At 35.7% G+C, this 27,544-nt stretch overlaps 1 protein-coding gene across 2 annotated transcripts in view; it reads right to left on the reverse strand.

Moving 5' to 3' along the window:
- Positions 1-415: 415 nt before the first annotated feature.
- ARID4A (AT-rich interaction domain 4A) overlaps positions 416-27,544 on the reverse strand; it is a 64,776-nt gene continuing 37,647 nt past the window's right edge. For both annotated transcript variants that reach the window (XM_084894783.1, XM_084894784.1), the window contains exons 13-24: positions 26,726-26,820; positions 26,479-26,576; positions 25,722-25,953; positions 22,988-23,238; positions 19,889-20,086; positions 15,912-15,996; positions 14,706-14,847; positions 11,648-12,784; positions 11,250-11,354; positions 6,646-6,852; positions 5,938-6,084; positions 416-2,162 (exon numbers count right to left, since the gene is read on the reverse strand). In XM_084894783.1, coding sequence (XP_084750909.1) covers positions 2,059-2,162; positions 5,938-6,084; positions 6,646-6,852; positions 11,250-11,354; positions 11,648-12,784; positions 14,706-14,847; positions 15,912-15,996; positions 19,889-20,086; positions 22,988-23,238; positions 25,722-25,953; positions 26,479-26,576; positions 26,726-26,820 — 2,801 coding nt within the window. In that variant the 3' untranslated portion in view covers positions 416-2,058. The remainder of the gene's footprint in view (positions 2,163-5,937; positions 6,085-6,645; positions 6,853-11,249; positions 11,355-11,647; positions 12,785-14,705; positions 14,848-15,911; positions 15,997-19,888; positions 20,087-22,987; positions 23,239-25,721; positions 25,954-26,478; positions 26,577-26,725; positions 26,821-27,544) is intronic.

Consider the following 27,544-nt stretch of genomic DNA (forward strand, 5'->3'; position numbering starts at 1 on the left):
CCAATACTTCAATACCAAATTTATATCAATTAGAAGGGACAATATCCAATCTGATAACTAGTTATCTCAGATTTACTGAATTGGTATTCAAGTAAATTATTAAAATTTCTAATGTTTGAATCTAAGGTTGCTTCCTAATTCCAACTGGATTTGAATGACACTTTTTTCAATTTTATAATTAGGTATTAGAAAAATTTTATTGTGAAAACTGAAGAATATATTGAATATGCTTTGTTTTCTAAGTCTGACTTTCTAACTGTAAGTTACTGGCACTTAGGAAAACAACAATAATTTCAATGAAAAATATATAAAGCCTATGTTTAAAACATGGCCTTTATTAATACTGCCCACTGAGCTCTATTTTTATTTTACATTGAAATACTTCTGCTTTGTAAAGAAAAGACAGAGAGGTGCATTTTACAAGAGTACTTTTTTGTTTTTAATTCTCTGTGAAAATGGAAGGATTCTGAATCACAAGTTCACAATGCGGTAAAATGAAATTAAGAAACAATGATTTTAGTAATGCTATGCCATCACTAGTGTTTGGCTCTGACTTGGTTGGTGTAAATCAGATCCTGATATACAGTCTAGAGCATCTAGGTTATTACTCTACAGCATATTAAACACAGAAAGGAAGTTTAAAAAAAAACCTTTCAATGTACAAACATGAATTTAAAAACCGATTTTAAAAAATCACGTTTTTACATAATGTATATGGCAAAACTGCTTTAAATACACGATTTTGGAAGAATTATTTACAAAATGTATCAGTCTGTGGAACAATTCACAGACATAGCATACATAATTGCTTTACTTGGTTGTTGCATCTCAACTTTGGGAGATATAAATTCATTCGGCAGTAATAGCAAACATAAAAACTGTGACAAAGTATCTTAAGGGCAACCAAAAATTTGATCCTCAAAACAGTTTAAATACTAGGACTGCCAAAGTGTCTAAAAGAGGATGTACTTTAATGATCCAGATGCCCATTCATAGATCATACCGTTTGAAGGACTGAGACAGACTCCCTTCAATACAAGCAGAGCTGCTGGTGCAGCATCCTGTAAGAGGGACAGCTGAGAGCTACATCATCCAAAAAGTGAATTAACCTAGATTTTTCTTTTTTTCAATTTTATTAATATTTTAAAAAATACATAAAAATACAACATCCAATGTCTGAATAAATATATTTAACAAGTTGCAAGATAATACCTTATTTTACACAAAAATTTCAGCTTTAGAAATCTTGTTAAATAACTTCATTGTTGTTATATATTTCATTTTTGTCTTTTTGTAACAAAATAAAAACTCTGAAATTACATAGAAAAAAGACAAAATATTTTTGTCAAGGGATAAGATAGTCCACTGAAAACTTATTCACAATTCCACTGTAAACATTAATAAACATTAAAATATTTGCATAATTGTGTGCTCAAAAATACTATAAAAAGTGGAAGACTTATTACAACTAGTTTTCAGTCAACTACACTTCCTTTCACAATTTATTTTGTCCCATTTACACTTTAAACCTGGGCACACTGCTGAACATATACTTTGGCAGTTCTACATAGCAAGTGCTTCCACAAAAATAAAAAACAACGACGACAATAAAAACAAAAACACACAACATAAACCCCCTACTCACCAAGTGTTCAGTCCACCTTAGTGAAAGTGCAGCAGTAACTATTCAGCTGGATAATGTTTTGATGTTTATCATGTGCACTTGCCTGTCTATGATTTCTATAACACCTGAAAGCTTTATTATACAAATTCATATTTGCTAAGTGCCCTTTTTCTATCTTCACAAAAAATAAAAAATATGGAAGAAAAATTATGACAAATACATCAGACTGCCTAAATTTCAGTTATTAATCAGCTTATTTTTTTGCAACAGAAAAAAGAAAAGAAGGGAATAGATACCATCCAGCCTGGAAGGGTCGACAGGATATAGGTACTTAGCAATGTCAAGCCAGTTGAGTGCTTTCTGTGGTTGCATTTCAGAGTTTTGGGATTTATGTCCATGGCAGCAAACTGCTGAGAAGGCAGAGGAAACGAGTATCACCTCCATTCTTCAGGAAGTACATTTTGTGGGGGAGATGATGATGAGGGACTCATTCCAGTGTCTGATGAAGCAGATGACATGGAGGCTTCTGCATGAGACACTGTGGAATCAAAACGACTACATTAGACTCAAAAACTATCATGCAAAGATGCCCAGTCACTGGCAAGTTAGGAATTAACATTATTCTCTTCAGTTGTAGTTTTCTTAGATGATGCATGTAGGAATAAACTGTCAGCTCAAATGGGTAGAATCAGTCTCTGGTCAGTAAAGTAACTCAGATAAAAATTAAAAAAAAGCAATATAAATTTTTAAATATTAAAAAGACAAACTCTTATTTAATTATTTTTTAAATATATTTTACTGATATTTTACAGAGAGGAAGGGAGAGGGATAGTTAGAAACATCGATGAGAGAGAAACACTGATCAGCTGCCTCCTGCACACCCCCTATTGGGGATGTACCTGCAACCAAAGTACATGCCCTTGACTGGAATCGAACCTGGGACCCTTCAGTTCCCAGGCCGACGCTCTATCTACTGAGCCAAACTGATTAGGGCTCTCTTTTATTTTAAAGCCTAAGATTCCCAGAGCCTCTTTTTTTATTATTTATTGATTTTTAGAGAGAGAGAGAGAGAAAGGGGGGAAGAGAGAAAGAAAGAAACATTGATTTGTTGCTCTACTTTTTTTAAGCACTCATTGGTTGCTTCTTGTATGTGCCCAGACCTGAAATTGAACCTGAAACCTTGGCAAATCTAGATGATGCTCTAACCAACTGAGCTGCCCAGCAAGGGCCTGAAACTCTTAAACCCCTACTTAAAGGTCCCTAGAAGGAATTCACCCTGCCTCCTGTACCCCCTCTACTAAGGATCAAACCGGAAACCCGGGCATGTGCCCTGACCGGGAGTCAAATTGCAAACCTCCTGGTTCATAGGTTCATGCTCAATCACTGAGCGATGCCAGTTGGGTCAGTTGTTCTTACTTTATAGAACATCGTATATAATAAGAGGAATATGCTAATTATCTATTACACCCTGAGGCTTAATATCCAACCATGTAATGACCGAATCGCGGATCTGCAGGAGGGTGGAGCAGCAAACTACAAGCAGGTGGTGGAGAGCTACAGGAGGGGGCAGGGCAGCAAGCTATGAGGGGGAGCCAGGGGAAGCTACAGGAGGGTTGCAGTGACCTTCTGGAGCATGGATCCTTGTGCTAGTTATTCAATAAGTTTCAATTGTTGTTTAAGTATGTCTCTCAGAGTGTGTGTACTACCAATATAACAAACTCATTACTACAAATTTTAAAATGTATGAAAGAAGTCTCATTTCAACTACAAAAAACTAAGAACAGAACAGGGAAGGAAAATCTTATCAATTGTCTGAAACTTATATCACATTTAGGAAACTCAAAAGTGTTGAGTGTTCTCTGAAGAAATTTCTTTTTTTTTTCCTTTTTTTTAAAAAATATATTTTATTGATTTTGTACAGAGAGGAAGGGAGATAGAGAGTTAGAAACATCGATGAGAGAGAGTCATCGATCAGCTGCCTCTTGCACACCCCCTACTGGGGACATGCCCGCAACCAAGGCACATGCCCTTGACCGGAATCGAACCCGGGTCCCGTCAGTCCCCAAGCCGACGCTCTATCCATTGAGCCAAACCGGTTTTGGCTCTCTGAAGAAATTTCAATTTAACTTGCCCTTTCCTTCTTTCTGTGTTTAAAAATTTTGTTAAAACTTCTTGCTATTTACAGTTCAGTAAAGAAAAGACAAACATGGAAATAATTTCCCTTTTATCTCAACCTTTCCATTTGCTCCAACATATTTCCAGGAATTAAAAACTGTTGCAATTGCACTGGGAATAGAACAACTCAAGACCACATATGATACAGGTCATTCTGTCAGTAATTCATCCTTTAACTCTCTGCCTTAGGCAAAAAATCCTCTCAGTGCAGGTAATTTACTTTTATTTTTTAAAGAAACAGCCTCCCAGAACCCGCCTCTCCTGACCCATCCTGCTCCTGGAGTAGCTGCTTTCTAGGGCTGCTATGCAATGGTCAGCCTAGTGCTTTCCCTCACCATCCTGAGATTTTCCTTATTGTTTCTCTATGTGGAATTCCATATTTGCTGGATCTCATGTTGTCTTCTTAGCTTGGCTTCTAGTTCCCAGTGCTACCATCAAGAAATGTGACAGCCGCCGAAACCGGTTTGGCTCAGTGGTAGAGTATCGGTCTGCGGACTGAAAGGTCCCGGGTTCGATTCCAGTCAAGGGCATGTGCCTTGGTTGTGGGCACATCCCCAGTGGCGGGTGTGCAAGAGGCAACTGGTCGATGTTTCTCTCATTGACGTTTCTAGCTCTCTCTCTCCCTTCCTCTCTGTAAAAAAATCAATAAAATATATTTAAAAAAAAAAAAAAAAGAAAAGAAAGAAAGAAATGTGACAGCCAAACCGGTTGAGCTCAATGGATAGAGTGTCGGCCTGGGGACTGAAGGGTCCCAGGTTCGATTCTGATTAAGGGCATGTACCTTGGTTGCAGGCACATCCCCAGTAGTGGGTGTGCAAAAGGCAGCTGATTGATATTTCTAATTCTCTATCCCTCTCTCTTCCTCTCTATAAAAAAATCAATAAATTATATTTAAAAATAAAGAAATGTGACATGAGAAATCTCATGCCATTCTGAGACCCATTTTTTTTTGTATGTGCCTTTATATGGTAAACTTTTTGAATCTTCTCTTTATCCATAGGGTTCTGAAATTTCATAACATGCTTTGGTGTAATTTTTCTCTCCTTCACAGAGATCACAGTGAATCCTTTCAATCATCTATCTCATATCCTTCAGTTCTGGAAATCTTTCTTATAATACTGCTTTGATGACAACTTTCTCCTATGTTTATTCAGTACTTTTTCTAGAAATCCTATGATTCAGAATATGTCTGATTCTCTCCTATTGTCTTTTTGACTTCCTACTGGGATTTCTTTAGCTTTGCTATCTATCCATTCTATTACATCTTTTTACAAATTCCTGCTTTTTACAAATTCCTCCAATCTGGGACATCCCTCTCACAATCCTGGACCACTGGCTCCTAACTACTTACCTGCCTGCCTGATCACCCCTAACTGCCCCCCTACCAGCCTAGTCACCAACTGTCCCCCTCCCCCCCCCCCTGGCCTGGTCGCCCCAAACCCCCCATGCCAGCCTGGTTACCCCCAACTGTCCCCCCCCCCCGACCTGGTCACCCCTAAATACCTCCCTCTGCCAGCCTAGTAGCCCCTTACTGCCCCCCATGCTGGCCTGGTTACCCCTAACTACCCCCCCCACCTGGTCACCCCTCACTGCCCCCCTTTGCTGGCCTGGTTACCCCCAACTGCCCCCCTGCAGGCCTAGTTGCCCCAAGCAGCCTGCTGTTTGGTCGCCCCTCACTGACCCCACTGATGACCTGGTCACCCTACGTAGCCTGTTCGGTCATCTGTTTGTTTGTAATGGTCACTTAGGCTTTTATATAGAGAGTGGTAGTTGCTTAGGAAATGACTTATGATCACAACAATCTGGTGAACCTCATAACAAATACAGTACCTATTAATAGGCAGCCATTAAAATATTGTGCAAAGAGTGAATTCCAAGCAAGTCAACTCTTGAGAACCCTCCACATTTAGTAAAATCACACATTTTGTAAAACAGATCATGGTCACTTTCAAGAGTCTCATTCTGATTAATTCAGTTGTTGATTAATTTCAACAGCAACAAAGAAGAAAATACGAAGAATCTAAAAACAACAATTAATAAATGTATACTATATTCAAGGAGTGGCAAACCTATATCTTCTAAGATGATATAGGCTATATATTAAAAAATAGAGGAAAGAAAAATTATAATCAAATTACCTTCTCTGTCTTTCTTTTTTAATCTTTTTCTCTTCCTGTCGATGGTTGCAACTTCAGACTTTAAAGACATGTAATATTTTCTGATTTCCTGTAGTTTTTCTTGGAGAAAAGAGATTCTCTCTGTACTGTTCATATTATCTAATTCATCTAAGAGTGGAAAACGTTAATTAGAATTTAAAAATAATTCTTTCAGGAAAAATATGGCAATTCTTCAGAAGTCCAACTTATAAATCATGAAAAACTTTAGTTTATTAAAATTTATATTGTGCTAGTAAGTCTCTATAAACAGGGATGACATTAATTAATTTCAGGAATAAGATTTTTTTATGTAGCCCAATATTTCCATACTAAACATTACTTGATATTTTAAATTATTAAAAAAAAAAGAAACATCAAAACACAGCAATGCTGAGCTATAATTGTAGTTATTTATTCAAATAGCTTCTTTATGTTGATGGCTTTATCATTTACTAGTTATTTTCATATTAGAAAGGGTAATTATTTCATCAATTCATATAAATAAGACATGTCTTATTTCCTAACTGGAGATTTTCCTTCAGTGAAAAGTTAACAAGTTAGTGTTATGAAATGACATGGATTTGTAACAACCGAAATAAATGAATTTGATAGTCATTTATTCCTCATTTTGACATTTCAAGATATATACTACTTTACAATATACATTCAAGTTTTTTATAAGCTTCTTACTGAGTTGAAAGCTCCACTTATATGTCCTAGGGGATGAATTCAGATGTTTTTCTCTGTGTTTATTTTTTTCTCCATCTTTGATGTGAGGGGATATTCTTGCAGGAGATCGTGCAAGCTTCTGTGGCTTAGATACACCAAGATGCTTTACTGGGGTACATTTACTTGAGTTATCTATGGCAGGAAGATCTTCACTATCACTACTTTGTCCTATAATAACAACAAAATTGACTCAGATTAGAAAATATATAAATCTCAAATATCAATTTGCAACAGAACCAGCAATTACACTTTTTGGTATCCTACAGAAATAAGTACACAATGTGCAAAGTTTTTTTTTTTTGTTTTGTTTTTTAAAGGAAAATCTAAATGTCTACCTATAGGGAAATGGTTAAAAATAATATACTATTGAGTACTTTGCTAAAGTTGTTGAACAAGAATGAACTAGAGATCTAATTTGGCTCAGTGGATAGAGCGTTGGCCTGCGGACTGAAGGGTTCCAGGTTCGATTCTAGTCAAGGGCACATGCTTGGGTTGCAGGCTCAATCCCCCCAGAAGGGGGCATGCAGGAGAATCAATGATTCTCTCTCATCATTGATATTTCTCTCTCTCCCTTTCTAAAATCAATAAAGAAAACCTACTGAAACTATATATATATATATATGCACAAAGATAGATTAAAAAAAAAAAAGCCACTTTTTTTTTTTTTTTTAGGGAGGAAGGGAGAGGGAGAAAGAGAAATATGAGAGAGAATCATTGATCGGCTGCCTCCTGCATGCCCCCTACTGGGGATCGAGCCTGCAACCCAAGCATGTGCCCTTGACTGGAATCGAACCTGGGACCCTTCAGTCTGCAGGCTGATGCTCTATCCACTAAGCCAAATCCGTAGGGCAAGAAAGATCTTGATTTACAGTCTTTAACATATGTATAATAAAATGTGAGCAGATATTTGTTTAAAACTCTACATCCCTCCTCACCTAATCTGTATTAGAGATGCTTTTGGTTTTCACTTAATAAAAAATGAGAATTGCCCCTCAATTTTGCATTTCTGAAGCTCTATACCCTACTTCCACCCTATTCTCTCTCAAAAGCAAACCTTGCTTTCAAATGAAAAGGCATTTTCCCAGCCCCTCCCCTACCTGTATCTGTCCTCGCTGCCCATTTGGCTTCAAAACAAGAAAACCATTTCTGGACAAACTAATCTCTTTAGCTATACTCTTAAAACCATCTACTTTCAGCTCCTCTGGAATTCCCAATGTCAATTCACCATCTTCATTTAACTTCAAGTTTTCTCGGTCTACCAACATGCTTAGATGTTTCCTACCCTTAGAGAGGGAGGGGAGAAAAAGCTTTTCCCTTTACTCAGCACTTCTTTCCTTCTCTTTAAGGGCAAATTTCTTCAAAGAAATTCTCTGTTTCCTTGATTTACACACCTTCTGATCACATCACTGTGCTATTATTACAGTCCCAAATACTTATGATGGCCAGATTCAATGACTATATATTTAAATCTTATTGACTATTCTACAGCATTTGGAACGCCTTTCTTATTCAAACCCACTCGTTTAGCCGAAACCAGTTTGGCTCAGTGGATAGAGGGTCCCAGGTTCGATTCCGGTCAAGGGTATGTACATTGGTTGCGGGCACATCCCCAGTAGGGGATTTGCAGGAGGCAGCTGGTCGATGTTTCTCTTTCATCGATGTTTCTAGTTCTCTATCCCTCTTCCTTCCTCTCTGTAAAAAAAATCAATAAAATATATATATTTTTAAAAAACCACTCATTTGCTGAAACCGGTTTGGCTCAGTGGTAGAGAGTCGGTCTGTGGACTGAAAGGTCCCAGGTTCGATTCCGGTCAAGGGCATGTACATTGGTTGCGGGCACATCCCCAGTAGGGGGTGTGTAAGAGACAGCTGGTCGATGTTTCTCTCTCATCGACGTTTCTAGCTCTCTATCCCTCTCTCCTCCTTTCTGTAAAAAATCAATAAAAATATATTAAAAAAACAAAAACATTCGTTTACTGATTTTAATTTCTCTTAGATCAGTTTCAAGTCTACTCTTCCCGGCTGACCCATATAAAGAGATATCTTACATAATTATACTCTTGGTCCTTTTTCTTCCTTTTTTTTCAATCACAGTTTACATTCAATATTACTTTGTATTAGTTTCAAGTACAGCGTAATGGCTACACAATCATATACATTACAAAGTGTTCCCCCTGATATTTACAGTACCCACCTGGCACCACACATGTACTACAACATTTCCTATGCTGTACTTTACTTTTTCTCATTTTGTTCTCCCATAGCAATTTCACTGTCTTGCACTCCTTTGACAACTATCTTCTAAAAACAAACTTTCTTCTAAGCTCAAGGCCCCAATTTTCCTAATACTGGGTACCTCTAACTCAACAATCCCTAAATTACTCTTCCAACAACCTGGTAATGTTCCTGTGTTCAATATGTTAATTCCTCATAACGTTAACTGAGTTCTAGTGATTCTGTTTCCTTCCTTCACTGCCTTAGCTAGTTAAGCCAAAGATTCTTTCCAAAAAGTAAAACTCATCCCTCTCCTTTCCTCCTTTTCAATCTTTTTAACTTTTATTTTGAGAGCATTTTCAACTTTACAAAAAATTTATAAGTATAGCTGCCAAAAAAATGTTTTTCTGACCCACTTGAAAATTAATTGCCCTACCATATTTGAGTATTTTAGTGCTTATTTCTTTAAAAACAAGAACATTTTCCTATGTATAGTCATGGACAAATTACACCAAATCTTAGATTAAATCTTAAATTAAACAGATGTTTAGTATCTCATGAGGTATCTGAGGGTCAGGCTCTGGGAGCAGTTTGGCTGTGTGGTCTGGACCGGGAGATCTGATAAGATTGCAGTCAAGCTTTTAGCTGAAGCTGTGGTGCCTTAAGACTTGACTGGAGTCAGAGGATATGCTTTCCAGGTGACTCATGTCATGACTGTTGTCAGGAGGCCTCAGTTTCCTGCTTGCTGTTGGCAGGATATGTTCAGTTCCTTACAACCTGGGCCTCTTCAGACTGTTTGAGTATCCTCACAGTATGACAGCTAACTTCTCCCAGAGAAAGTTATCCAAGGGAGAGCAAGGAGGAATTTATGGTGCCTTTTATGACTTATTCTCCAGAGCTGTAGTCTATCACTTCCACTTTGTTAGAAGTGAGTCATTAAATTCAGCCCACACTCTAGGGGAGAGAATTAGCTTTGTCTTTTGAGAAGAGTATCAACAAATTTGTGGAAATGTTTTGAAAACCACCACACTCCTACGGAACCAAAATTCAACCATCAAAATCAGGAAATTAACATAAATATATTGCTATTGTCTAATCCTCAGGTCCATACAAGTTTCTCTATTTTATAGCAATAGGTTCCAGGTGAGAATCACACATTGCATTTTGTTGTCACATCTCACAAGTCTCCTTCCAATCTGCAACAATTCTTCTTTCTTTGATTTTCATGACCTTGACAATTTTAGAAATTATTTTATAGAATATCCTGCAGTTTGAATTTGTTGATCGTTTCTCATGATTACATTCAGGTTATGCATCTTTGAGAGGAAATCACAGATGTGCTGCTATGTTCTTATTACTGCATTGTGTCGGATGGTACACAGTTTCAATTTGTCCCATTATTGGTGGTGCTCACTTTGATCATCTAACTAAGGTGGTGCCCACCAGTCTTATCCACTATACAGTTACTCATTTTCTCTTTGTAATTCCTGCTACCTTTCTAGTCTCATTTCCCATCTCTCTTTCTCTATACTCAAGTCCTGTATTGTCCAGCCACATAAAGGCTACTGAGCACCTGAAATGCCTTATATAAATTATATGCTCTTTCTTTGGCACATGTATCTAGTATAACCTAGAGCAGTGGTCGGCAAACTCTTTAGTCAACAGAGCCAAATATTAACAGTACAACGATTGAAATTTCTTTTAAGAGCCAAATTTTTTAAACTTAAACTTCTTCAAAATAGACTCACCCAGGCCATGGTATTTTGTGGAAGAGCCACACTCAAGGGGCTAAAGAGCCACATGTGGCTCGCGAGCCGCACTTTACTGACCACGAACTTAGAGTATCCCTTTTAGACTTGTATAAAGGCAGGTTTTGAAGGTAAAACTTTAATTTGTCAAAATCAACCATGTTTATTTCTACTATATTCTATGACTTAATTTTATTCCTTATTGTACAGAAGTCTGTTTTTCATGTTATCTATTCATATGAACTAATTTTCTTGTTTTTTATTTCCCCATGTTTTAAAATTACCAAACCATTTAACAATTAGCTTTTCTAGATATAAGAAAAACATCCCATTCAGAAATGTAAACTTAATCTGCTTGTACCACTACAGAAACTTTTATTCAAGTTTCCAAAATACGTTCCTCTAATATCGAACTGCTTTACATAAAAAATACAAGTAGGCATAATAAATAATCACAGCTATTTTAGTTCTAAATAAAATTGATAAACACCTCAGATTAAAAATTAATGGGAAAATTGCTATTTTAGAATACAATAAACCAAATTTATTTTTACATTGACACAAATGATCAAGCCAACGAATTGAGCATTGAAAAGCACCAACCTGCTCCATTCTTTTCATTTTTGGCTACAGTACTTGTTCGCTTTGGGGTACGCTTTTGCTTTTTTGCCAGTAATCCACTGTTTCCCTCACTTGGTCTTTTCTGACCTGAAAAAAAGGGAAAGAGATCTTGAAAAGTCAATAACAAGTATATGTATTCACTTGTACAAATGAATAATATATATATTAGTTAAAAATAACAACATGTATCTAAATGTCATACATTTATAAAAAGGGTGGGGGAAAGGAAATGCAGAGAGTAAGGAAGGACAGAAAAAAGGAAAGGAAGAGAGGGTGGAAGAAATGGAACATATTTTATAAATCCAGAGTTCCTAAACTCTTAATTTACTAATACTTGGTTTTAATATACGGGCTGATTTTTTCCCCTATAAAGTCCTTACCCTTCTCTCTGCTCTCTCTTTCTTGAACAATTATACTACAGGCAGCAGAGGCGATGGTGTCTTCAAATCCATTTGCTGATTCCCTCTCACAGAGGGCTTCTTGAGATTCTTCAGCAATACTATCCACTTCTATGGTTATGTCACTCTCACTTTTTATACTTCGAGACTCATCTTGACTGAGAGTAAGTGGTGAAGCTACTGAAAAGGTATGCTGTACTACAGGAGGTAGGGCGGATGGAATAGAAACAAGAGAGTTAGACTCAGAGCTTTCAACTACTACATCCTCAACACTGGTCTTGTCCTTTTCATCCAGATCATCCAAATCCACTTCATGGCAAACCAAGGTTTCAGGCCCAATCAGAGGCATTGTATCCTCCTCTTCCTTCAGTGGAGTATTTACAGTTTCTTCAGCTGGACTATCAAATTTCTCACTAGTCAATTCCTGAATGCCTTTGTTTGACTCTGCTATCAATGATGGCATCCCTTCATTTTCTATTTCAAAGTGTTGTTCAAAATTTAAGTTTTTCACTCCCTCAGATGCAACACAATCACTGGTCCTTTCTTGAGATATGCTATTTGTCATTTCCATTCCGTTCTCAATTCTTGTTTTTTTCTCTGGTGATGAATGTCCCAGTATTTTCCGTTTCAACTTTTTTTCTTTTGCACATTGGTCAATTTCATCTTTAGTAGCAGAAGAAAAGTTTTTATTGTCTAGTGAAGAAAATTCTAGACTGTGAGTTTCTATATGAGATTCATTTCCTGCTTCATCTTGACTAAATGATGAAATCTTGATAATTTCTAACGAAAGATCTTTTGTCTTGCTTCGTCTCCCTTTTCCTTTAGGGGACTTTTCTGCCTCTTTCTTAACTTCTTCTGTTTGTTCCACTTTATTTCCAAAAATCTGTACTATTTGTTCATTCTCTTCAATATCTAATTTCAAAGTCTCAAAAGGCTGCATTTGAGTCCTATCGTTTTCCTTTAATACATGTGCAGCAATCTTTGGATTTTCTTCATCTAGTTTATCATCATTTAAACTTTCGTTTTTTTCTAGTTCTTCTTTAATATCAGGAGAAAGTTCTTCATTCATCGAATTCTTTTCTAAAAGGTCTTCTGTTTCACTATCAGATGAACAAGAGTCTGCAAGAAGAAATATTAGAAAAGTTTCTATTTTAATTACCAATGTAATTTTGTAATAAAAATTCTGCCAAAGACAAAAAAGAAACAAACCTTACTCATGTACCTCTAAATACCTTTCTACAGAAATTTGATATAAAATAAATCATATACTTGTGCCAAAAATGTGTGTGGAGAAGTGTTTCAAGTTAAACTCCATGTAAAAATACATTACATAGAAAATATTACTATCTTAATTCTATAAAAGAGCTATTTTGCAATTTGCACTATTATCATGCTTAGGCTATGATACTCCTTAGAAAATTCAAAGAACTAACACTTGAGATATGAAGTGACAAAGTGGTTTGATCTGAGATCTAGTGTAGGTAGTGATTAATAAATGTGATGGCCATGTTATGTCCTTAGGAATAAAATATGTTCACCTATACTCTAATCATTCTACTAAAAATAATTCTGGGAAGAAAGACATACAAAATGAGCAATGTGAATTCTCAAAACTTAAGTACCATTTTGATTAAGAGACAAATAAATCATTCTAAGTCAGATAATTTTAAAAATAGTTTTAAGACTGTATAGGAACAGTGGTCAGCAAACCGCGGTTTGAACTCTGTTGACTAATGTTTGCTGACCACTGGTATAGGAGCTGTAAAATATAAAAATTCTGTCCACATGGTGTTTATATTGTAAAGAAGATCAAAAAGGCAAACTTAAATGTATTTTGTAAATAAAAAGATACCTAGTTTTATTTTGTGGTTTTACCATATACAGAATTTAGAATTCATCTGTTCTCATGTTAAAATATATTATATATTATAGACTTATGGTGTGACTTCGTGGTTAGAGCGTCAGCCACATTATGAAGGACTGCAGATTGAATTCCTAGTCATGGGGACGTACCTGGATTGCAGATTCAATCCCCAACCCCAGTCAGGGGCATGTGCAAGAGGCAACCAATCAATGTCTCTCTCACATTGATGTTTCTCTCTCTCTCTCTCTCTCTCTCTCTCTCTCTCTCTCTCTCTCTTTCTCTCTCTCTCTCTCTCTACTTCTCCCTCCCTCCTTTCCACTCTCTAAAACCAACAGAGAAAATATGCTGGGTGAGGATTAATTTAAAAAAAAATAACCTCTTTTGTAAGTAGTTTAGCAAGACTACTATAGTTTTATAGGTTATGCACTGCACAGCTCATACCACCTGAGATCTTTCACTCTGTGGACATGTTGCATTTGTTTAATATGGCAACCTTCCAGCAGATGGCAGTACAGAGAAGGAAGAATGCCCTTTCCTAACTGGCACACAAGCATTCCACAGGCTAACAGTAAAACTGTAGGTTCAAAATAGCTCTTTCTTGAAGGCACGAGCATTTTTATATATAAGGCAACTATTTAATGTTTCTTAAGTTATACAGAAAAACATAAAGATAGAAAAGTGGGGGAAAGGATAAAAGCAGAATAAAATATGTTCACCTACACTCATCACAAAACATGTCTATACCACTTTAGTATGTGGTCTTTGAACAAAGTCTCAGCTTTGCTGAAAGATTCTAGGGGATAGCACTGAATTACAGGAAACATGGTGCAAGCTTTGAAGGACAGTGCAGCACACAGTAGGATGCACATCTTTTCAACCTATCCTCTATTAAGAGTATTTCTAAGATATTGACAAGAAAAGGTATGCCTAAATTAAACTATCACTAGGTTTTAAGTAACCATGATATACTAAAGTAAATATTTTCTTCAAATCAAATTTAGTTTAAATTGCATATGAGATTAGAAACTTAGATGACCTTCTATGACTCTCAGACAACCAACATTTTTTAATTTATATATTTTTCCTTAAAAATCAGTCCTCCTCCAAACTGAGCACCTTCCATCCCATTTGACAAAGGTGAGCTGACTGCCCTATTGCTGCGAGCAATTCTTATACCTGATTTTCCGTCACTGTTTGGAATCTTAGACAAACCATATGGCATGCTTGATGAAAGGGTAGATTTTAAAGGAGGTCGTCCCCGTTTTGACTTGTGTCTCTCTTCATCCCTCTTTTCATCTTTTTCACTGTCTTCTTTATTCTGGATAATAACAACAAAAAGTATGAGAGGAGCACATTCCTTATGAAAAATGAACATTCTATTCTGCAAGGAAAATAAAACTCCAAAAGTTTAGATATTTTATACATTAATTTCCTAATCTGTGTTTATCAAATAATTAAAAACAAATTGTTCTCTACCATATTTTATAATTATATGAATATGATGGTCAATAATATCTAACACTGCAATTATATTGTGAAGGTCAGAGTTGGTGCATTAGAAAGCTATACAACTACTCAGGAACCTCCCTTCCTTCTTTTTTGCTATTCCCTGAAAAAAAGAAGAAATATCTACCATAAAACAGACAAACATTAGACGAATCTCCACAGCAAAGGTAGAAAATTCAGTGTTTGGATAAGGATACAACTGTCCAACAAGTATACGTTTTAAAACTTAGTATTAACTTCCAAAATTTAAAAATCGATTTCAAGCTGTGCAGGTGGTTCAGTTGGTTGAAGTGTCCTGTATACCAAAAATGTTGTAGGTTCGATTCCTGGTCAGGGTACATACCTAGGCTGTGGGTTCAATCCCCAGTCAGGGTGTGTTCAGGTGGCAACTGATCAATATTTCTCTCTCACATCCATGTTTCTTTCTCCCTCTTCCTCTCTCTCTCTCAAATATCAATAAAATATATCCTGGAGTAAATTTTTTTTTTTTAATCAGATTTTACATTTTAAAAAGTACTATTGTTGAAAATCCTCAAGTCTGGCAACCCTGACTGGATCCCATTGCAAAACGGTTAGTTCTACCCTCTCTAGATGAGGAACATGTCCTTCTATTGGTCACTATCAGTCCTACTTTATCCCTTTTCCAGATAGCAGATATAGGCATTTGAGTTTAATGCCTATGGAGTCTCTGGTTTTTCTCCTTTCCTGAAACAACATGTTAATGTGTTTGCATTTTTAGCTTCTGGGTTATAAGAGAGAAAATCACAATTAATTTAAAAGAATCAATATGATTATTACAGTGGGGAAACAAATTTATAAACACACAATATGAGTAATTCCTGTGCCTATCATAAAGGATATGATCTATGAACTTACTTTAGTTTTTTTCTTCTGTTTTTTCTTTGGTCCACCTTTGTCCAAAGGCCAGATTATCCTGTCAGCTTTCACCCATTCATCATACCTTAAAATAAAGAATATATTTTAAAAATTCAGAATAACTTATTTGAAATATATTCATCAAATAAAGCAAAGTGGGATAGACTGAAGACTTTGTTTCTACCGTGTTTCCCCGAAAATAAGACATCCTCCGAAAATAAGACCTACTTACTGGTTTCCTTCTGAGTGAAATATAAGGCATCCCCCCAAAAATAAGGACCCCCCCTAAGCTAAACATGAGAGATTTGGTCCACTGATTCTGAAAGAAATGGAGTCACAAGAAATTCACCAGGAAATTCAAGAATTGGATTGTTATGATGATGTTCCAGAAGATGACAACATGATTGTCATTGAATAAATGAGTAAATTCTTGATTCTGTAGGATTCACAGTTTGTCTGGTTTGTGTTGACAACTACCGTACTACCGTACCGTATACAGGTAATAAATTTCCTTTATTTTCATTCAACAATAAATGTGTACCGTATTCTTCTTCATGGAAAAATAAGACATCCCCTGAAAATAAGACCTAGCGCATCTTCGGGAGCAAAAATTAATATAAGACAAGTCTTATTTTCGGGGAAACAGGGTAGTGTTGGCAGAAATGTGAAGGTCATAGGGGCTGGTTTGTTGGTAACATATGCCAGCTACAGTACTAAATGGTCTGTAAACCTGCCATTAATAGGACAAGACAAGAGAGCTAGGCAAGCAAACTCCAAATAGATTCAAGACTATTTGAACTTGTTTTCCACAGCTCCCACAGACCTGAACTTAATGCACTGGAATTCATTTTACTGACCAAATAATTTAAAGGTAAGTCAAGTAAATTCAAACTTGTAATATGATTAGTTCCAGATTCATTTATGAAGTCCTTTTCAACTCTTTTCCTCACAGAACTCTCTCCAGCCTCTAGTATGTCTAATAAAATTTTATTTTGAACTATGTCACCTCCAAGACTGAATTTTTTTAGCGATATTTCCTTCATATAAGTTTATTCTATTTAGTTCAAGTTGAAAACTCATTTCTCCCGTACCTTTTCCCTAATATTGGCAACACTTTTTAACATTAGTCAGCCCATGTTACTAATCAGGAGCAAAATAAAAAATTAAACTTTCTAGAATTAAATAACAGTTTTTACATAATGAAAATATATAGATATTTATAGAAATCTATCACAATCCAAAATCTGAACACTGAAGCAAAAAACTACAGGCAGTTCTTGCTTTGAACTACGTCATGTTAACGGAAACCATACCCTCATTTTGCAACCCAGTTACCATATAAAGCAAGGAAATGATTCCAATATATACAAGTTATGGTTGATATGGCATCATAACTACCTATATTATGGTTTGAAAACAATCTCTCCTGAACCAATCCCATATCTTCATTTACCAGGCTAAGTATCTGTACATTATGACCTTACTTAGAAGTATACATTTATTTGAACATTTACTAAGGACCTACCTAGCATGCCAGGTAGTATGTATGAGGAAATATCCTATCTAATAAAGAGGGAATATACTAATTGATTGTCACACCCTCACAAAGATGGTGGTACCCATGGTCAATAAGGAGGGAATATGTTCATTGACTGCCACATTCTCAAAGATGGCAGTGCCTATAGCCACAAGATGGTGGTGCCCAGTTCTTTCAGGTCCCAGCTGTACAGGGCTGGCCCAAGGCGCAGGCAAGCCTCGGATAGCAGCTGCCCAGCCGCTTAGGGCTCAGGTAACCCAGGGCCGAGGCTTACGCTGCCAACAGTGGCAGCAGCAGAGGTATGATGGGGGCATCACCTTCCCCTGATCACTGTGTTGCCTCCTGCCTCTGAGGGCTCCCAGACTGAGAGAGGGGGAACAAGCCGGGCTGAGGACCCCCTCACACACACATACTGCAGGGCATGTATTTTCATGCACTGGGCCTCTCGTGTAGAGAATAATAGAGAAAAGCAGGAAGGCTCTTGAAATCATCAACTCGCAGTCTGATTTAAAAGACAGATAAATACTAAAACCAAGTATAGTCTGGTAAATACACTAAAAGGGTTATGCGTCTGGTTATGGGCTAACAAAGAAAAAGTAAGTATCTCTGCCCAACTCTAAAATTCCACAGGACATATGAGACAACCAGCAAGCACAGGCCTGACCTGGAAGACAGCAGGTTCTGGTCACCACCCTATGCCACATAGGCACTTCCAGCATTAATAATGCCAACCAAAGGTGGTCCAAGAGTTTCTCAACTCAGACTAGTATTTCCCTCATAGTTTCACATGCCATCCTATTTTAGAAATCCAACCAGATTCTCTAGGAACTACAGTGGCTCTATATCAATGAGCACACTAGAATTATAACAGCTTTTAGGAGTATGAAGGGGCAGTGAAAAACCATGAACCTTGTGAGTAACCAGTTAAGTAACTATTTAGAGACTTAACTAGTTAGGAAGAATGCCAGCATATAATAAAATGTCTGTGAGAATGGTCATACAGTAAAACATTAAACAATTGAAAGAGAGAGATCATAGTAAGGGAAAATTCTAGAAAGCAGAACAGAAGAACAGACATACAAAGACAATAAATAAGAGTAGATGACTGAACTGAATAGAATCTGAGGAAAAAAGAAGACTTCAACATGCCATAACTGCAAAGATAGCGAATCAAAGTTGGTAAATGTAGGCTTTCCCCATGAACGACAAGTGCATACAACAGTGAGGTAGACTAGATTTGTTTCTAATGTTTGTAGAAATGTGAAAGACACAAGCTGGTTTGAGGGGCAAAAAATAGTTTTATATGCAATAAACCCATACTTGAATAATATTTTATATATGATAAACCCAAACTTATTTAAAATGATGTGAGATAAAAGAAACCTAACTCAATAAAAATAAAAAATAAAATTAAAAAGTTAACATTTACTTGTGCATTTGCTAAGTGCCAAGCATTATTGTAAGAACACTCTGGTTCCAAACAAATACAGGCCAAGCAGAGAGATTAAACACACAAGCCTTTCTAAAGGAGAAAGAAAAGGTATTGCTACAGAGGTGATCTGGCATACAGCTAGGTTGCATTGTTCTCCTGTTGAACATGAATAATTTCACAGAACATCAACATCAGACAAGTCTTGCAACATGACTGTGATGAATCAAGACAAAAACAAAACCACCCCCATATGGGTATGTAAACACAGAAAAAACGGGAACATTGTTCAACCCACAAAAATGACCAAACCTCCTTTTTTTCCTGACTGACTACAGCCTCTTTACCAATTTCAGCATTAACAATGGTTTAGTCTTCCCTCCTTATGGATAAAATTTATTATGATGACCGATCATAGAATTAGCCCTATGTCTTTACAGCTTCTACTCTAGAGGAAAGCCCCATTTCCTTAAAACGCTTCCCCAAATCACCTAATAGAGGTTCAAATCTAAGACCTTCCTAACACTTTTCTAAAGTAATCAATTTAGAATTACTACAATGCCTAATATAGTTTTGATTTCCAATAAATGTAATAAACAAACCCATTTGCACTGTTGGGAGCTATGGCCTGGTTCTTCGCCCATACCTGCAGGATTTTCTCAGAGAATCCTGGGCTATGGCTGCCCCCAAAGGTGGTACTCTGGGCTTTCATCTAACACCCTCTTACGGAATCGCCTCACAGCTCTCCATGCTGCACATTCTTCCTCACTACAAATGAGTAATACATGCAACTTGTTCAACTACAGGTATGATCTAGGCAACTTTGGCTGGAGGCATTGGCTAGTAAAACAGTGGGAATGTAAAACAGTAGAAATCTTGGAAAATTAGGGTACAAGATGTGCTTTGTAAATATACATATACCATTTGCAATGGCTCTTCACAACATTAATTTGAACTTTTTGAATCTCTGAAAAGAAATTTCAATAGAAAGAAAATACATTTCTTGCTTACCTCACATTCCAACCATAGTAATGTACCAAATATAAAACTTCTCCATCATCAATTTCAGTGCTTTTAATACTGGCTTCATAGATTTTCTGCGTTTTCCCCCGTCCATATTTTACTTTTACTTTGGTTCCTGTTAGGCAGGGTTCCATATCTTCCTCATCTTCCTCTCCTTCAGAGTCACATTTGCTTTCAGTTTCTTCCCTGCAGTAAATTGTAACATTGATAATGCTACTAATAGCTTAATGGAGAACTAATATAAGCTAAAATAAAAAATAAAAAAAAATCCAACATATGCAATAGTCACAACCTAAATATTACCTTAATAGCATGTCAGTGGAGGAGGAGAAGAAGGAGGAGAAGGAGAAGATTTTTAATGGACTACTTACTAAGGAATTTATTTATTATGTAAAGGTGCACTGTACCAAAAGTAAATCCAGACTTTTTAAAGGCCAATCAATAATATAATTAAATGATGATGTGGAGTCAAATAAATCACTTTTGTTAAACAAAATAAGAATAATATGCTCTGAAAGCCTTTGGATTTCACACTCAAATGTCACTTTATATGCAAAAATTATCTAAAAGTAGTTTGTAACTTCCTGCAACTAATTTTTTAAAAATCTACATTACTATTGCTTTCAACTCAATTTAGAATTGTTCTTAGCAAGACTACTTTTTGGTGGATAAAATAATAAAAAGAGCCATCTACCTTAGTAACCATATCTTTTAAACTAATTCATATTTTATTTTTTGGTTTCCCTATCCTAACAAAGAAACAATAGATACTTGAATATCAGGTCACTAATTGGAACTGTGGGATAGCACCAGGAGAAGAAAGCTTTGTGCATCTTTGTGTTTAGAGCACAAGTGCTATTAAAATGGTGCAACCAGTATATTTTCTGTTTTTATTCATCTCCCATTAGCTTTTCTTTGTTTTGATAATCGGGTAAAAGGAGATTCAAATTGGGAGGTCCAATAATATTTTTACAAATAATCATCCTGTGTTAATACTGCAAGGATTCCAAAGAGATCTGCATCAAAGGCCATTCCAGTGTCACAGGAGTATTATTAAGTGCTTAAGAGAAGGCATTGTGCTCTATAATAAACATAGAGCATTATTTTGAGGACCACTGGGCAGTCAACATGAAATAGCTTTGACAACCCATTTGCCTTGAGAATGTTTTTCCTCCAAGGGCATCTTCCAATTACAGTCTGAAAGGGTAATTTCAAACACCATGAGAGAAACTACTTAAAACAAATTTCTACAGATATGTCTCCCATTTCCATGATTCCTGCTACAAAATGAGAATATAGATTTGCATATTCAAATTTTATTTTATAAAAAGAAATACTGTTCTTCATATATGTCTGAAATTTTCTCTAAAATATTTGTCCCATTTATATTTTATATATGTATTGTGTGTTTTCTGTATTATACTAGAGGCCTGGTGCATGGATTTTTGCATTGATAGGAAATTAATTAGAAAGTGGTCCATGGGGCAGGACTGGGTGGCTGGACACACCCTGGAGCCAACCTCCCATGGTCCCTCCCTGGTCAGCAACACCTGGGGTGGCACTGAAGCTTGAAGGGTGTTTGCAGAATGAGCGGGGTCCCTCTGGCTGGTGGGGTCCCTCAGCCTGGCCTGTGGAGATCAACCAGCAGTCTGACATCTCCTGAGGGTTCCTGGAGAGCAAGAGGGCAGGCACTCTGCAAAGCTGCTGTCACTCGTCAGCTTCTATGTTGAGCATCTGCTCCTGGTGGTCATTGAGCATTATAGCTATCAGTCACTCAGGCTTTTATATATATATATATATATATATATATATATATATATATATGTGTGTGTGTGTGTGTGTGTGTATACATATAGATATATTAACTATACATTATATTACATTATATTGCTTATTAACAAAACTTCAAACTATAATTAAACCCTACTTTTTAAGTTGTTCACCCTTGCTTAAATTTTTGTCCAAATATTTGAAATACCATTATACACAATTATACTCGACTCCAATTACTTCCTTCCACTTTTCTTAATCCTAATTATATTTCACTACAGAACTTTCCTTATTCACTAATCTAATTCACACACATTTGTGATAGCTCCCATACTTATTTGTACTGAATCATAAAATTACCTCTTTGCTCAGCAGTCATTCCTATTTTTCTAAATATTTTGTCCACAGTTAACTTTCAGATGGACGTCAGCCACTAGTTGAACAAAGCAAGCTACTTTTCCCAAATTTTACTCAACAATTCAAATTTCTAGAAAACTTAGCATCATATAATGTAATAAATGAAAAATAACTATGGAAACGAGCTTATATTACAAGTGTGTTATGCTGTTGTTGCTGAATTAAAAATTTTTTTAGTAGTATATAAAAATTAGTAAATCTATTTGACAACACAGAAATGGCCAACTAAACACCGTCGGATATTACTTTGATCTAGCTGAACTGCCTAATGGGTAATTTTTAAGTCAATTCAGTCCATACATGTATATAATACACGGGGGGAAAAATACAGTTTTCACTCAACAGCAAACAGGATGGACATTAAAAGGCTGAAATTTATTGGTGTGATGTGGGGCAAGAATGTATTTTCCAAACAAGAATAAGGGGTGCATGCCACTTAATCTAATACAATAACTTGAAAAAGAAAAATGTCTTAGATAAAGCTAACACACAGAAACATCTGCTAGTATTGTGCACCCATGTGTTTGTTAGCTTTCCCACATTGTACCTTTTTTAAAATGGAATTTTTGCTGTCGCTGTTTCCTCTTGTCCACTTCCTCCATTTTTCTCCAGCTCCCTTCCCTGCTGTCAACTGCAGGACCTTTCTTTTGACTGGGTGGCGCAGCCTTCTTTGAGGCCACTGTTTAGGGCACAAGTGCTATTAAAATGGTGCGACCAGTATATTCTCCAATTCCGAAAGGCGATACACATCATCTTCACAATGTGTTTCACCTTCATTAGACAAGAGGAATGGAAGTCCCAATAAGAAAACATTCCCTCAAACCTGAATATCTAAGCAGGAACAGAGCACTGCCGTGCCCCAGACAGGTGCTTCTGGAGAACAAATATAAGATATTGTACCTCTCTTGGTTTTTCTCTTCCTCTTCATCTGAGTCTCTGTCAGAATCCTCCTGCTTTTTAATTTTCTTCTCCTTTTGCTTTGGTGTATTTTTTCTCCCCAGTAGTAGCTCATTTTCTTTTTTCTCTGCAGTTTCATAGTCATCATTCACATCCTTACTTTCTGTATCATTATCTTTTAATTTGTCTTCTGTTTTCTCTTCTTCAATTTCCTTTTTAATAGAATTTGCATCTCGAGCAATTCTCCTTCGTCCCTAAATAGAAAGTACAGAAGCTTTAAAATAGCTATCACTACAAAGGGGACAGGAACTGGACAACAGAAAATGTGTTTGCTGGCTTTTAAACATTCATAGCAATGACTAATCTCTCTAGCTTGAGAAATAACAGTGACAACGAAACTCCTATATACTTCTCTCCTTCTTGAAAATAAAATAATACCTCATGTTAATTACTTAATTATGTCCAGGACTACAGTGATCCTTAGCTACAGATTACTTAAAAAAGAAAAATGGCTGAAACTGGTTTGGCTCAGTGGATAGAGCATCGGCCTGCAGACTGAAGGGTCCTGGGTTCAATTCCGGTCAGGGGCATGTGCCTTGGTTATGGGCACATCTCCAGTGGGGGGTATGCAGGAGGCAGCTGATCAATGATTCTCTCTCATTGATATTTCTAACTCTATATCCCTCTCTCTTCTTCTCTGTAAAAAAAAAAAAAAAAAATCAATGAAATACATTTTAAAAAAAATGTTCTTTGTTCATTCCATTATTTATCGCACTTTTAGTGTTTCTTGACTACAATAAAAGTTTTTAAAGCAGCATCTAAATGTCAATGAGATAAGTTGATAATAATAAACCAACCCCCTAACTTATATATGGACTTTTAAAAAGCTCTGTGGTCTCTAATTCTGTTTTTTTTTTAAATGAAATTTTTATTATCACGATAGCTATGTATGGCTACATTTTAAAAAGGACTGACTTGCTTCAATGGCCAGAAGTGAGCTGATTTCTTTGAATGAATATCTGAAGAGTTCACTGGGCCTGCATTGTATTGTTCTGCCCCAGGAGCTTTTACTCCACCTCTTGTTGCATACTCAACTGAACATGAAACTGGTGAGCTATTTAATTATTTCCTAAATTCTTCTTCAAGTCAATCTTTGCATACTGGCAGGATTCCCCTCTACTTGAAATAAAGTGAGGATAAAAGATACCAACAATTTTGGGACCACTGAAACACTTTACAATTAATATCTCAGTATAACAAATATTTCCCCTATTTCCTGACTATGTATTAAACTTCAAAGGTAGAAATAAAAAATTTATTTTTCTTTTCACAAAGAACTAAAATTTACATTCCATGAGGTCAGGGACTTGATCATACTCATTTTCGTATTCTCAGATCTAGACAGTGCCTGGCACATAGCAGATGCCCTTTAAATATTTGTATGTATGAATGAAAGTTCTTATCTATTAAAATTTAGGTCTATATACTTTTATCCCTGAAATCCAAGTTTCACAAATCTGCTCTCTATATTCAGCTACATTAGAAGGACATTTTTACAAGCACATTTACTGCAGCTCTTCTTATAATAGTAAAAAATTGGAGAAAAATCTCTAGGAAGTAAATTTATGGTACATCTACAATACAGGACTCTGCAATACAATACAATACAATACAATATAAATGCTTTACAATATGAAGATGATGGTTGTACAAAAACGTGTAGTTAATGCCACTGAACTTAATATTGGTTATAAATTTTATGTTATGTGTATTTACCACAATTTCTTAACACACATTCTTGCCACAATTTTCAAAAATTAAAAAAATGAAGAGAGACAAACCAATTTAGATGTTTCCTAATATTCACTAGAAAATTCCATTTACTAGATGACCGTCAGAATAGACAGTTTTAGAAAATAGTTTCTGGTTAAATAAAAGAGAAGGTGATTTCAACCTCCTCTTTCATCGATATGATTTCACTAAAAAATAAGATTATAGTAACTGAACTTTGATAGTGTGATAAATTTTCTTTCTCCTAAATTTTAATAAATACTATTATGCAGACATCATTCATCAATGACCAAAACAGTAGGTGACAATTCTTATAGGGGACTTATAGCTATGGAGAGGAAGAGTAGAGTAAGAAGATAAATCCAGTGTGCACATGACTAGGAAACAAGGCAGATCATTAAAAAAATGGCCACAAGCACTGTACAATATGCTATCGAGTAACAGAGAAAAGATTCCACCTGGTTGGGAGCACAGGCGTTGTAAAGAGATTCATTCATGCAACAACTATTAAATAAGTCCTCATTTTGTGTCAGGCACTATTCTAGATGTCTGGGAACTGTCAATGAATAGAGTAGACACTAGTCCCTGCTCTCCTGAAGTGTGATTCTAGTGCAGAGAGGGGTAAACGAAACAAGATATACTAAACACAGAATAAATGTTACATAAAAAAGAGCAACGTTAGAGGGAATGTGCAATGAATATTTGACCTCAGATGAGAATGACTTAAACAAAAACAGAAAACAACAGGAGAAATGATTTCTCAGGTAGAAGAGATAATAAGTGATATATTTAGAGAAAGGTAGCTAGATTAGCCAGGCTAACACACATAACTAAATACTGGAAAATAAGTTAGGTTCATCAGAGTATTTTTGTATGTATCTGAATGTGTCCATAATAAAAAACGTTAAATAATTTTTTAAATAAACCAAATAGTTTAAGTACTTACACGTGGAGATTTTAATTCTATTTCTTCTCTTTCACTTTCACTGTTTGAATCAATATTTTCCTCGGGTTCACTCTTTACTTCTACTAAAGGCATTTCTTGGTCTAGTTTTAGAGTCTCTTCCATTGATTCTTCTAAGTCTTTTTTTTCCTCTTTTACTTTTGGTTCATGGTGGTGAATAGTTCTGAACTGAATATTTGCAGAACGGCAGTACTCTTCAAAACCATAGAGATACCTAAACAAACAGTATTTCCCTTTGATAAATCTTAGTCTTTACTTTTAACTTGACTACTGTATTATTAAACACACATTTTTAAAAAGTAAAAGTCAAGCCTTTCTTTTTGTAAAGTACTTTTTCTATCAATATATTACTAAATTTTTGGTGTTTTAAAAAGAATTATAAACAGAAACATTGATCATAAAATAAAATTCCTAAAAAATATAAGTTTGTGATAACTGAACATAGTCATTGCGGTTTTGATCTGAAAGTTATTCACCCAAAAGATTCAGCTCCATAACATTAACCATCATTTTAGATGATAAATGCTGCCTACATCCCTGATTTTGGAAAGGAAATTAGGACAACACAAAAAATGGAGCACAGCAGACTTGGTGCACTGAAATTACTTTCAAACACAATCTATTAACCTAAACTTTTTATACACTTTCTACAACTTTAATGTTTTTATTTGTTAACCAAATAAATGAAAAATATTCCCTGTAAATATGTATAATTTGATGAGTAAACGATGCTACTTACTTTCTATAGGCAGTTTTTACATTGTAGGAAGCAGCTGAATTCAAAATAGGAATTCCAAGGTCCATATAAATTTGCTTCCATACAGCACCACTATCAATCTGGAAAATTAAGTTTTTATTTGTTAACATTTGCAAAGGAGATCATCTTTATAGTAATATTCTATGTTACGAAAATGTGCTTTATCATCTAAAGTACATAAAACAGTGAAACATTAGGTAATTTAATTTATCTTCATTTCCTTACTTACTTTGTCACATCCACCCTGATGATAAACCAATCTAAAGAGTTTGAAGAGATTGAGATCTTTATAGCCCAAAACAGGTGGTTTGTTGATTGGAGTACCTATTTTTTTATGGAGGGTAGAAATAATGTTTAATCAAACGGAAAAAGCTAAGGTAAAAAAGCTATCAATTTCTAATTTCCCAAATTTCATTAATCAGTGGATATATTTAAAAACCTTAATTTTTTAAGTAAGACAACACAAGATGTTTATATTCTTGTGGTAGTCCTTATTTACTTCCACAAATAATAAAATCACCTCTTTAACTACCACTGAATTGGGTAAAACTAAATTAAACCTTAGGACTACAAGGTGTAGCCAATAGTGTTGTTGGTTCAAAAAGCTTGGGCAAGAATACACACAATGTAAAGGGTATATTTTAGGCCATGATTCCATTTTCTCTGTTTTAACACAAATGTTAAAACTGTTAGCAGTGATCCTAATGATGATTTCTGAAGGCCACAGTGTATGCAGGACAACTTACCTAAGGGTTTCTCAGAACTAATGTAACTTCAAGAATTATGATGATTTCTGAGGGTTCTATTTCTTCTAACTCTAAAACTTTTATTTTTTTTAACTTCTAAATAGAAATCCTATTCTATTAGATAGGAACTGATCTCCTATTACGTTTAATTTGTTGAGAACAAGGATCAGGCTAGTTTACTTGCCACAAAGACAGTATTAGTTAATTAATGGGTATGTAGGTTAACATTATGTCTGTTCACTTTTTATTACCGAAATATTATATGTTTCGGTTTTTTAAGTCCCAAGGAAACTAAAATTAAT

This window comes from Pipistrellus hanaki (genome assembly GCF_964339955.1).
Source record: "Pipistrellus hanaki genome assembly, chromosome: 1".
Lineage (NCBI taxonomy): Eukaryota > Metazoa > Chordata > Mammalia > Chiroptera > Vespertilionidae > Pipistrellus > Pipistrellus hanaki.